Raw genomic sequence first — 13,364 nt, forward strand, 5'->3', positions numbered from 1 at the left:
CCCATGTTGATAAATTGTGGTCTGAAAATAGAAATAGATTGGTGATTAAGTGAACTGAATGCTCCTATCAGCATTGGGGTTGGTAAGGAAAGTGACTAGAAGGTGTTAGGGTTAGTACTTTATTATAGAATTTGTGAAGAGAGATCAGGATACATCTAGGTAAACCCAGATCACCAAAAGTTCAAACAGATCTACTTGTTAGATGATCTTATACAATCCCAGTACTGCAGTGAGAATTTCTTGATATAACTGGAATATGTGCATTCAGGTCTCCTTGCTATGGGAATTTAAGGAGTAATGTGGAAGTATAGCAGGCAACTGATGAAGGAGACCCTTTGTGAATGCAAATAAGGATTGGCACAACAGTTAGTGAGGCACTGATGGGTGAAAAGTTCTGTTCACTTGTTCTACAGGATGAGATATAAGGTCCTAGCTAGATTTAAGTATTGAAGCCTCAGCGCAATTCTGTAAGAACAAGGCCAAAGCACTTCCTGTTCTTAGAGACTGCAATCACCACTAGGGAATATGGGATTACTGATATTTCTTTAGGAGATCTATTATGGGGACATATTTCAGCATCAAGAATCAAGTAATTGAGGGTTGATCATTACCAGAAGCCACTGATCATAACTGGATATCCTTAACATCTTAGAATTGTGCCTCTTCAGCATACCACTATTTTTGTCCAGAAACATCAGGGATCTACACATAGAGTTGATGCGTATCAAGAATGCCAACACAATGAAACCACCATTTCTTGAATTTTGCAGACAGACTAGTATTACTATAAGTTCCCCAAGATTTTTCAGATGAGATGATTCAGCAGCTGTCTGTCATTCTTTGCTTTTCAATATCCTCAAAATAGGTAAGAATCCTAGAGTGGTTCATAAGGGTACAGATCAATAGCAATGTGCAGTGATGCTAGATGGTGGCCATATTGAGTCCCCTAGAGAAAAGAACTACCATGGGATTTCTTATGTATTAGTGGCGATTCATTTGACCAAGTTTCCTGTCCAAGGCAGCAAGGGCACACTGTAGACATAGGAATTGATGATGAGACATCTCCCCCAACTTTCACTAATACTTTCAGAGGTCATCATTATTCCAGACCATTTTGACTTGGCCATAAGATATGCTGGGAGCTCAGGTAGGGTTCTCAGGGAAGTAAGCTGTGATTGGTAATGTTTGGCTAAATGTATGTTCTGGTAAGAAGTGCTGTCCCTCAAATAAGTGGAACACCAGTTCCAAACAGAATGTTTAAATGGCCATATAATCTGATTTGTCAATAATCAAGAGGTTCTATTTGTTGGGCAAGTAGGAACCTTTACATGGCAAGAAAACGCATATCATTAAGGAAGGGTGGAAATGCTGTGGTTCCAGGAAGGTTAATTTGTGTTGAAACTGATCATAATTAATAGAGCAGGATCTAGCCTCTAGGAGAAGAATATCAGCAGAATATGGGAATGTAATTAGAACTTTAGCCAAAGGTCCTAAACTAAAAGAGAACTAGAATGTAGAGAAATAAGGGTGAGGGTAAAATGCTTGGGCTGAATTCTAGGCAAACAAGATACAGGACTTAGATTAGCAAATAACCATATCTCACCCAGTGGTGGGTATTCGTTTCCCAATGCACTGCTAAGGTTATTCTCAATGACTCAGACTGGACAGAATTTTGCCCATAGGCTTTTAGTACTCTTGGGGAACTCATCCCAACTGCCAAAAAGTCCTGTGAATTGCTTCCATCCTTGTTGGGTCAGGTTTGGTGAAGGGTCACTTTCTAATGAACAAGATCTGGTTGTTTAAATTCTCAGAAGCGCAAGTTCATAGCTGTAAAGTGATATCACAGATCCTAATTTGTATTTTAAAAGTTAATGCAGGATATAAGTCAGTAAGGCTGGGGGTGAGAGGGACATGAAGTTTGCAAAGTGATCTTCCTGGGCTCTTCTTACTGGTAAGGTGAGTTATTTGTCCTTGCTGGGGCTCGAGAACGTTTGGCAAGGCAATCTCTTGCGAAATGACCAGATTGGCTACAGTAGAGACACAACTGAGTTTCTTGCTGGCGGGCACGTTTGGCTGGGGTGAGAGGCAGCTGGCCTCCTCGCAACTGTGTAGGCTCTTCTTTTGGTGGTAGACCTATGGAGCTAGAGAGGGCTTGGTGGTGGATCAAAGAAGCCAATACTGGGAGCTGGGTCTCTGACTGTAGGAGCTCTGGTCTGTCATTACGTTTCTTTTCCAACTGAATGCACTGAGTGATAAGGTCTGGAAGGTTGTCCATATCTGTAACACTTTCTTCATCCAGCATGGGATCAGATAGTCCCTCTTGGAATAGATCATTCTTATTGATTTCATTACAGCTCAGATGTGGGGTCAGGAGCTGTAAAATAGTAGTGTCTTGATCAGAAGAGGTATTCCCTTTGACAACTTGAGCATTGATCAGAGGATTCATTTCCTGTTTTGTGGCTTCACCAAATGACCGCTGGAACTCAAGAACAAAGTTCTCATATTGTTTCAGCATAGTATTTTCGTTGGGCCCAGATGTGACCCTATAGCTTTTCATCTGCTGAGATATGTAGTCGAAAAAGAGTTTGACCTTGTCACCATCAGTAGGATTGTTCCTCTTGAGAGCTGTCAAGTAGGTAGTCACTTGAGAAAGAAATCCTGAGAGACTGGCAGGGTCATCATGAAACTGGTCAAAGTGTTCAAGTGAGCAAGGTACAGGCATCATGGCTGAGGCCAAGGTAGGTGTGCCTTGGCCTCTAAGAGCAAGGTTCTCCTTTGCCAGATGCTGCATTTGTGATTGCAGATTCAGATTTTCTGCCTGAGGAAAGGAAGGCTCTACCTGCAAGGTAGATGATGATTCTGTGCACTCCTCCATTATATCTCTTGGAATCAGGTTGGACTGAGGAGAATTGAGTAACAGTACTGGAGATCAAAGGATAGACAATGAATTTCTTCTATAGTCAAAGAGGCAGTGTTATGAGCAAATAGCCAAGGTTCTTAGTTGTTAAGAAGTCCCAGGGGATGCTGAGAACTGAGTTGAAGAGATCTCAATAATTGTGGTCCGTCCCTCAATGTTGCCTCTTCTTTACAGAGAAGGCCAATGTTCTGCACATTCAGAAGAAATGTATTACCTTTGAACACATAGAGGATTTGGAATTAAGAAGATATATACAACAGTCAGAGTAGTTTTCTCTCTTCCCTCCCTTTCTTTATTTTTTATTTATTTATTTAATGCATCCAACAACTACTTATTAAGTACCTACTGTGTACCACTCCCTAGGGGCTAACATCTTGGTGGGGAGCACCAATGAACAAACAGATAATTTTGGGTAGCATGACTGCTCTGAAACAAGGAGAGGAAGGAGGGAGGCAGTGGTGGTGGCAGTAGTGGTGGTAGGTATCTTTCTGAACCCAGGAGTGGAAATGGCAGGCAAGTATCACAGCAGGCCCTGGCCATCATCATCATGCTTCCAGCCTTACAGAGCATTTTGCCAAGTCGCAGGGCTCCTCTGGGCTGTTGACGGTGCCAGTGCAAGCCTCTCAACTCCATGGCCTGAGAGGATGGTAGGTTGCCCAAGGCTCCAGCTCATTCTTACTCACAGCCTGGCAGCCATACCAGAAAGTGTGGCAGAAGGCAGCTGGGAGCAAGTGCGCACTCCAGCAGTGGCACAAAGTGCTGAAGGTGGAAAACCCTGAAGATGGGCACTGGGGCCTACTGCCCAAGGCCTTGGGGTACCAGGTTCTGTGCTCTGGTTGGGATGGTGAGGGTTGGCACCAGAGGGACAGGGGAGGCTGCCTGCCCAGTGGTCCCAACTGGCCTCCGAGGCCCCTGGCTCTCACCTCCCAACCCCCACTGTGGCCCATGTCCCTCTTTGGCAGATGCCTCAGACCTGCAGGGGCAGCAGCTGCTGGCTGGCTTGGACAAGGTGGCCCACGATCTGGAGCAGCAGGAGAAGGTCATCACCAGCATCCTGTGGATGCCTCTGGAGCAGAGCCAGGCCATACAGGACAGCGCCAAGTGTCAAGGAACTCAAGGTACTGCTGGGTCAGGGCACAGGCTGGCCTCGGGGCCCCTACTCACCGTCAGACCCCTGTGGAGTCTTGGGATAGTCCCTGCAGATGCTCACTGTGAGCAGCTGGGCACCATAACCATGTCCTGAACTGGCCGGGGAGGCACATTTCTGTTACCAGTCTGAGTTCTAGACCAAGGATTAGGCCCTTGTGAAGGTGCCTAGTCCTGGTGCCCCCCACTCCCTGATGCATGCCTAGGAGGCAGCTAGCAAAGCTCATGTGGCCTCAGTGGGGCTGTCCAGCACCTACTTAGCACCTGGCCCAGGCTTGCATCAGCAATGGTGTTGGCTACTCTGGCTTGAGTGGCACCACACCAAGCACTGTAAACCGGGTAGTGCCAGGCTCTGAAATTTCAGCCCAGCCGCCAGCTGCTTGAATCCAGACATACCACTGAGGCCTTCTGGCTTCCCCGATTCCATCAACCTGCCTCCACTGTCATGCACCTGGTGATGGGTGGAGCCCTGGCAGGTGCCCTGCGTCCCACACCTGCTGCTTCCACAAATGGTTTCCCCATGTCCTCCCAGCAGCCTCTGTGGTAGGGATTACCAGTCCTGTTACAGCCAATGCTGGTAATACCTGTTGCTTCACAGTCCACCTTCATCGGTCTTCCCTGCCATACTGATTAATAATGCAGGCTGCAGGGCTGGTGCCCAGGCTCCCCAGCCGCTCCCACTGCCCCTGAAGTGCAGGGGTCTCCACATGCCTATCCCAGGCACATCCTTGGGGAAGGGGCTGCTGACCCAAGGGGGTCTGGTCCACACAGCTGCTGTGTATTGAACCCAAGAAGATGCATAGCATGGCTGAGTGTGAAGCCTTTGTCCAGGCCCTCCCAGGCAGCAGCATGGCACTGTTGCTGAAGACCCAGGTGGAGGACACCAACCAAAAATATGAGCACCTGATGCAGGTGCTGGACTTGGCTCAGGAGAAGAGGATGACAGGCGGGCAGCAGGGAGGTGATGCTGGGCGGGAGGGGCCCAGTGGCATCTGCTGACTCCCAGCTTGTGTCCTCACCTCCCTTCTTTATACTATTGGGTTGATTTTCCCTCAGACTAGCCTTGACTTTAAAGTATTTTTTTTAAATCAGACACCCATAGAGTTTTATAATCCAAAGTGATTGTGAGATTGTCCAGGCCAAATTTATATTTTTATAGATGAGAAAACAGAGACTCAGAGAGACAAAGATGTCTGCTCCTGGTCACAAAGCTAGTTCTTATCCAATGTGGCATGCTCATTAGGACTGCTGTCTGAAACAACACTTCCTCCAGGACCACAATGCGCTCATTTCCATATACTGCCCAAGAATACAGATAGCTCAAACTCCTGGCTCCTCAAAATGTGACATGGTAACAATCAGCACTAGCATCACATTGGCAATTGTTAGAAATGCAGAACCTCAGGTCCCATCCCAGACTACTGCATCAGTTTTCATTCTTTAACAAGATTCCTGAGATTATTAGAATGTGCGCTGAAGTTTGAGAATCACTGCTCTAGAGGAAACAACCCAAATTGGAATAATCGCTGGTTGGACTTCAACCTCAGTGCCCCATACTTAGCCTGCATTGCTGATTGCTATGACAGTAGTTAAACCATTTGTTATGGTTCCCTAGTCCCTGCCTGAGGTCACATTTTGTTGCCATGGAAATGTGATTCATCACAGAGAAGATGAAGAGGTAAGATTGAGAACCCCGCAAACAGGAACTGAATATTCTTGAGAATATAAAGATCAAAATGTTCAGCGGTCCTTCTACCTTGATAACAATAAAGCAACCAGTAAAAATTTAAAATGACTCCCAATCATACATCATCTTAGTTGAACTATTACACATTTCCATTCCTCTCATTTTCCTTTCCTTGTGTATTATATTATTTAAATGTATTTAAATTGTCCTCATCACTGAGTCTTTTTTTTTTTTTGGACGGCAGAGTGGACAGTGAGAAAGAGAGAGACAGAGAGAAAGGTCTTCCTTTTTTCCGTTGGTTCACCCCCCAAATGGCCGCTACGGCCGGCGCACCGCGCCTATCCGAAGCCAGGAGCCAAGTGCTTCTCCTGGTCTCCCATGTGGGTGCAGAGCCCAAGCACTTGGGCCATCCTCCACTGCACTCCCGGGCCACAGCAGAGAGCTGGACTGCAAGAGGAGCAACCGGGACAGAATCTGGCACCCCGACCGGGACTAGAACCTGGGGTGCTGGTTCCATAGATGGAGGATTAGCCTAGTGAGCTGCAGCACAGGCCGAGTCTTTAAATATAAGATTGATTCTGTCTGCAGATTTAGTTGATGGTTCCTCCTCTTTAGACATACAGAGAAATTATTGGAAGCCTGAATTAGTATAATATTGGAGGCAAAAAACCCTGACCTAAACACTAGTATCAATCAGTTACACAAACTTGAAGAACACATTGGGACCTCTTTTTCCTTTTTTAAATCTGATGAGGATGATGATAATCTGGTCTAACTCAGAGGATTGTGGTAGAAATAATAGATTCTTGGAGTGGCAAAAAAATGAGATTTGCTTCCAAAATTGGTCTAACGCAGCTGAACAATGCCCAGTAGTGAAAATTTACCCTTATCACATATTGCCAAAGTAGGGCATAATGTCATACATCCCTTCCTGTCTTCTTTTCATTATCTCACCAGTATAGTGTCCTGATGCACCTTCTAGACACCTTCACTTCCCAAGCACTCACACATGGCTTCATCCCTGTCATTCCTAGTAAGTATCAGTTGGTTGTAAGTTAGTTTACTATCAGTTGATGCCTAAGCATCAACTTGATCCCATTCTCTAGAAAATATGATTCCATAGGTCTGAATGTACCCCAAAGTGTATATTTTAATGAGTGGGCCAATTGACTTGGAAGTCAGTTGGTCCCTGTGCACACTATTGTCCAAATGAATCTCAGGTATAAATAATATTAATAGTGACACGTGGAAGTAGAGATGAAGAGGAAACGTATTAGGAAATAGGAGTTTGGCCCTCAAATGACATAGAATGGGTGGTACTAGGAACTGAACAGGACTTGGTTCCCCAAACTCATGAAGATATTTAAACTCTGAAGTCTTACATTAAGAGTTGATACTGTAATGCTAATTGTGGCATCTGAAAGATGTATCTAGGGGAAGTCTTTAGATCATGGGAGGGGGCTTGCTCTCAGAAGGCCATTCTTGTGAGAGAGTTGATTATTTAAGCTGAGTTCAGTGTAGCTTCTCTATTTGCTTCCTGACTCATCATGTGATTGTTCCTCCACACCTGCATCACTATTGCCAGACTCCACCAGATACCAGACTAATGGGGCTGCCCAAAGCTGAATGATGAACTATAAACTGTAAACTAAAAGAAAACTCTTCCTTCTCAAGAAGCTTATCTCAAGTACTTTGGTTAAACTAACCAAAACTTGACTAACACAGGTGGTGCCCTATTGTGCTTCTGCATTAATCTCACAAAATGCCCACATTATCTTTCATAACTGCTTATGTATCCCAGGAAGCAGAGCACAAGAGTTAAGCAGGCAGGTTCTAGAATCAAACTAACCTGGGTCCAAATCCTGGTTTGACAAAAAGCTTTATGATTCAGGGCAGGTTACTTATTTTATCTAAGAATTGGTTTCCAAAGTTAAAATGAAGATAATACTAATAGGTACCTCATAGTTGATGAGGATTAAATGTGATGAAAAGAGATTAGTACAACTTCATGCAGATGGCAAGTGCTCCATAAATGTTAGCTATCATTATTTTAGGTCCACAGTCTGTTATCTGTGTTTTGGAATCTAGAATTTATTTTGTTCAAATTTTAGAGAGGTAACACAAAGTACTTCTGTTTATTATATAATACATCTTCTGTTGTCTGAGGAAATATCTCTTAATTAAACATCAAACATTATTGTAGGAAAAATGTCTCAATATTCACACTAAAAGGGATAAAGGCTGAGTCTATGTCAATTCAGGTCAATTTTTGCTGCCAAAAGAATTTTGAAATCAAATTAATGAAAAAATACCCTTCATTCTTATAGAGCTTTTTGATTTCAGAACTGAGATAAGGGATTATGGACTTCAACCACAATCTCCTACTCCTCTTCTTTTGATTGGAATGATATGATTTTAACTTTGCCTTCCCTAACCCTAATTTCTAACCTTTCTTTTCACTATTACAAGTCCCAGATCTCTGTTGAAGTCTTCTGTATCTTTACAGAATTATGCATTCAAAGTTTCACAGAATCTAATTTTCCTAATTATGTAGCACTGGTGAAACACTTGCTAAAATTATAAGCATTAGCCCAAATGCAAATCATACAACAGTACTGTTGTCAATGGCAATTACTTAATCCTCCAAGAAAATCTAGCTTGCTTTATCATTTTGGAAATCACTTTCCTTTAGAAGTCAGTGTCCTATTAGATTGTCTCAAAGGATCTTAGGGCAATGCTTGTCAATCTAAAGGAATTCCAGATCATAGCCTTGAAACCAAAGCAGAGATAGAGCTGGAACCTCAAAAGCACAAGCTTAGGAGACTGAACCAGTGAGCTCAGGCCAGGTGTGATATAAAACTGGATACACTTAAATGATTCATTAAAAAGTACATGTTTCAGCTACAAAAACTACAACAAAATGGGTTTAATATACTATTACATGCCATTCTGGGTTTTCTGCTCAGTTTTACCAAAGCCTTGGTTAACAGTTTCTCTGGACATAAAACTACTCTACACTGGTGTACTCTGAGATCTATTTGTAGAAGAGCCTGTGGTACACTGTTGCTTAGAAGAGATCTTTGTAATCTTACAGTGTGTGAATTTCAAGCTGTTCTACCTAACCCACTGGAGGAGAAGCTTTTTTCTAAGGTCATGATTTTACTCATAGCAGCTGTACTTCCCACTCTTGAACTCCAGACTTTCTAAAGAATGATGTGGCAATGAGAGCTAAACTAGGAATGTAAATAACTCTCCAGGGCTATACTGGTTAGACTTGTCTGGACACATGTGAGCACCATCTATACCTACAACCTTGAGCAAATCAATTCCTCTTTGTCTGTTAGATTCTTTTTCTGTACAAAAAAGAAATTAAGCTTCTCAAACATTAACACATGTAAGAAATTCTGATTCAAGAGGGTTATCAGGAGATGCAGAAATTGAGTATTTTATAACCACTTCATATAACACTGAAGTAAGAAGTCTTCAGATTTTACATTAGAAATATTGAGTGACTGGCCGGCCCCGTGGCACAGTGGATTAATCCTTTGCCTGTGGCACCGGCATCCCATATGGGCGCCAGTTCTAGTCCCTGCTGCTCCTCTTCCAATCCAGCTCTCTGCTATGGCCTGGGAAAGCAGTGGAAGATGGCCCAAGTGCTTGGGCCTCTGCACCCACATGGGAGACCGGGAAGAAGCACCTGGCTCCTGGCTTTGGATAGGCACAGCTCCGGCCGTTGCGGCCATCTGGGGAGTGAACCAATGGAAGGAAGACCTTTCTCTCTGTCTCTCTCTTTCACTGTCTAACTCTACTTCTCAAATAAATAAAATCTTTAAAAAAAGAAATATTGAGTGACTGAACATACAGAGCTCCAATATTTGTCAGTGGTTCTCAAATGTCAGGGTATTTCAGAATCACCTGGAGTTTAACATACAGATTTTTTGGATTTGCTCTTGGAGAGTGTGACTCAGTGGGTTTGGGATGAGACCCTGTAATATTCATTTTAATCAAGCTCTGTAGATGATGGTGATGCAATATTTCTCCCAACAACACTTTTGGGAAATTCCAGGTTGCTACTCTCAAAAGTTCATTTCCATTTCAGCATTATATACTTTTTTGAAAGTGGAAAATACTTTGCTCCAAAAGTAGCCCATGGAGTGCATGCTATGTGTGTTGCTTCCTTCCAAGGCCCCTTCCAACAGTGGGCTGATGTAGCCTGACTTGGGCATGTAACATGTAGTTGGCTTGGGTTGAAACAGAGAGATCAGAAACTGGGGTCACCTTGTTCTTAGGGTTGTGTGGGTTCTTCTAGGAGGTATACATATCTCTATTCTTTTATGCCTGTGAATGAGGTAGAAATTCTTTCTCATATCCCTATATCAGAGACAGAGCAGTCCAGCTGAAGTCATTTGGCCATTGTTATGACTCATATCTCCAAACTTCCTTAAAGCTTCAATTTTTTGTCTCAACTATATCCTTGTCCTACTTGCTAATGAAGTTATAACTGTCATACACACTCTGCAAATATGAGGGGGCATTTAAAAATTCACAGAAAATTGGTTATTGAATTAAAAGGTAGTGTTTGTTTTCCACAAACATTTGGAAGATCCCCCACTTCCATCACAATCCCCCAGGTTTCCTTTCTAACGTACTCAGATGTATTAAGGACCCACAATTGTTCCATCAGCTTTCCTGCTTTGTGGGCTTTATGGTCTATGTGTACAAAGACTTAAATCTCAAAAAAAAAAAAAAAACACTTTCGTATTCATTATTTCATGCTATCTTGATTGTAATTGTGCTTTTTCAGGTCAGAAATCCAAGGCATTGTGACATTAAGTTTAAGTCAAGTAGCAATGGGGAAGTTTGATACATGCAAAAACATCCATGAAGGACTCTCATGTAGAATACTCGCCCTTAGAGACAAGGAAGAAGCTATCTAAAGATGCAATTGCGAGGGTGATAGAGTTTCTTCAAACCCATAGATATCTAACTTGCCTAAAAATGAAGCTAAAAAGTAGGCGGGGAATTGACTTTCTGCAATGTGCAATCTAGAATCTGACCCTCAGATCCATAGCCAATCTGAGAATTAGTCACCATCACCATCTACCCAACAGTCCCTATTCCTAGAGAGGATCCAGTGGCTAACATACAGCAGGTCTTATTTACCAATCTGAAGGCTTACTTTGATTTCTCTGATCATTCTCAGTGCTCCCATCATTTAAAAAAGTGCATACAAGGCCGGTGCAGCGGCTCAATAGGCTAATCATCTGCCTGCGGCACTGGCACACCTGGTTCTAATCCCGGTTGGGGCGCCGGATTCTGTCCTGGTTGCTCCTCTTGCAGTCCAGCTCTCTGCTGTGGCCCGGGAGTGCAGTGGAGGATGGCCCAAGTGCTTGGGCCCTGCACCCGCATGGGAGACCAGGAGAAGCACCTGGCCCCTGGCTTCGGATCAGCACTGTGCACTGGCTGCAGCACACTGGCCACAGTGTCCATTGCAGGGGTGAACCAACAGAAAAAAGGAAGACCTTTCTCTCTCTCTCTCTCTCTCACTAATTCTGCCTGTCAAAAAAATAAATAAATAAATAAATAAAAAACAGTGCATACTGCTTTAAGTAAACAATTAGGAGAAAAGTGGGAAAATTCTGATCTGCATATCCCAAATAGTCATAAAATGAGCCCTTCAAATTTGAAATGAAAGGTCTTCTGCATCCATGCTCCCTGCTGTCGCTTTCATCTTTAATTCATTAAGTGGAATTCACTTAGTGCTGAATGCCCCTTGCAACTGATGAGCTGACAGACTTAAACTTTTTTGCACTGCTAGGTCCATGTGGTATGTGGGTAACCTGTGGCTCTGCTTAAAGTAGAGATAGCTTAATAATAAGCAACTTAGTATAAATCATGTTTTTCCATTACAAGAACATCCTAACCATCTCAGATTAGAGAAAAGTTCACACTTTACAAATGAATAACATCAGGCTCAGGAAATGGAAAATAAATTCAGTCATGCTCATGACCATCTATGCTAAGGTCCAACCCCGAAATCTTCTCAGCCATTTTCTTCCCCTCAATGGCTTGGTTATGAGTGAATGAGCAATACAGGGGTTGGGTTAATGTAGTATGGTGCAGAAGCAATCTTAGAATGGCATTATATAATTGGTAAGATCCTGTACCTATGAATAACACTTTATGTGATGTGAGAATTTTTCTACTGTTTCATTTATACTTTTGATAAACTGTGAAGTAAGCAAGGCTTGTATTCAACACTCCCTCTAACAGATAGAGAGTTGTCTAAATACATATAATTGCTTAGTATTACATTTGGAATTAGAATCCTCAACACCTCCATCTAATTCCATTTGATTCTGGAAGTAGTTTTAAAAAATGGGAAAAAAATCTTGGTCTGTGGAATTAGATTGATTTCGGATTAAAATTCCAGTATGAATTCAAATTCAAGTTGTGAAAACCTCCTTAGGCATGTTACCTCTCAGAGTCTTAGCTTTCATATCTGTAAAATATATATTACAATAAAACTATATGTATCTATATGTAGTTGAGATGGTATATATGAAGTTTCTGGAATACAGCAGATATCAACAACAGAAGCCACTAATAGCATCATATTTTCTGCAGACACTGGAACATTGTCTAACATACATCCTGTCTATCACACATCCTGTCACTAGCTCTAATTTCCATCTGGGGATCCTTGTTGTTCTGGAGAAGGTGATTCTACTCAAGTCTCTTGATTTGAAGCAAGTTGCTTAAACTTAAGCATTTAATATATTACCTAGCCTAGTATTTCTCCTTTATAATATTCATATCATTTGGAATCAATTCTTATATGCTTATGTGCTTATTCTTTCTGTTTGTGAGCTACATCAAGATATGAATTATCCAAATTCATTGCTGTATTCCCAAAGTCTACTTCCTCATACACAGAGGTGCTCAGTATTTCTTTCTTACATTTGTAAGATCTGACCATTGCAGCCATAGCTAGAATTAGATTCTAGGAGATGTGGTCTTACTGCTTCTCATTCCATATATATGTCTCTTGTATTCTTCTCTAACATGAGTGGAAACCCCAGTTGTATTCCAGTGCATGCCAGTATGTTTTCACATTACAGATATAAGAGTTTACCAGATATAAATACAGAAAAAGACTGTTGTTAATGGGAATAATGTGCAGAAGGCAGATGTCCCAGCCCCGGACATCAGTGACATTAGCCAGAACAGTGAAAGAAGCCTTGGAGACTCTTGAAAATTTGTTTTGCTTGACAAGTGGGTAATTTAGATTGCGGCTCCACTCCTCCTAGAAGAGTTTCAGATTAAATATGTCATTGTAAATATTGAAAGAAAAAATAAAAAAGGAAAGAGAAGGGAGGGTGGGAATATGGGAGGGTAGGAAGTATCATTGTATTCTTAAATCTGTATATACGAAATACATGAAATTTGTTCATGTTATATAAATAACTTTTCTGTAAAAAATAAGAGTTTCAGATTAACCCAGGTTCAAGGTGAAGATTATCTAGCAAGCATGGAAAGAAAACAAATAATGCCAACAAGGGTTGTTTAAGGAAAGTTTTTAAAACCACCTTTAAGTGAAGCAAGGAGAAATTA

At 42.2% G+C, this 13,364-nt stretch overlaps 1 protein-coding gene across 1 annotated transcript; it reads right to left on the minus strand.

Moving 5' to 3' along the window:
* Nucleotides 1–1,072: 1,072 nt before the first annotated feature.
* Nucleotides 1,073–3,114, minus strand: RTL4 (retrotransposon Gag like 4). Its single transcript, XM_002720214.3, has one exon. It carries the CDS (start codon nt 2,873–2,875, stop codon nt 1,946–1,948), a length of 930 nt encoding a protein of 309 aa, XP_002720260.2. The 5' UTR covers nt 2,876–3,114; the 3' UTR covers nt 1,073–1,945.
* Nucleotides 3,115–13,364: the final 10,250 nt, after the last annotated feature.

This window comes from Oryctolagus cuniculus, chromosome X (genome assembly GCF_964237555.1).
Source record: "Oryctolagus cuniculus chromosome X, mOryCun1.1, whole genome shotgun sequence".
Taxonomy (NCBI): Eukaryota; Metazoa; Chordata; class Mammalia; order Lagomorpha; family Leporidae; genus Oryctolagus; species Oryctolagus cuniculus.

Bases quoted from the DNA above. Each gene is read 5' to 3' on its own strand.
- RTL4 (XM_002720214.3), bottom strand. From the start codon at position 2,875: ATGGAGGAGTGCACAGAATCATCATCTACCTTGCAGGTAGAGCCTTCC.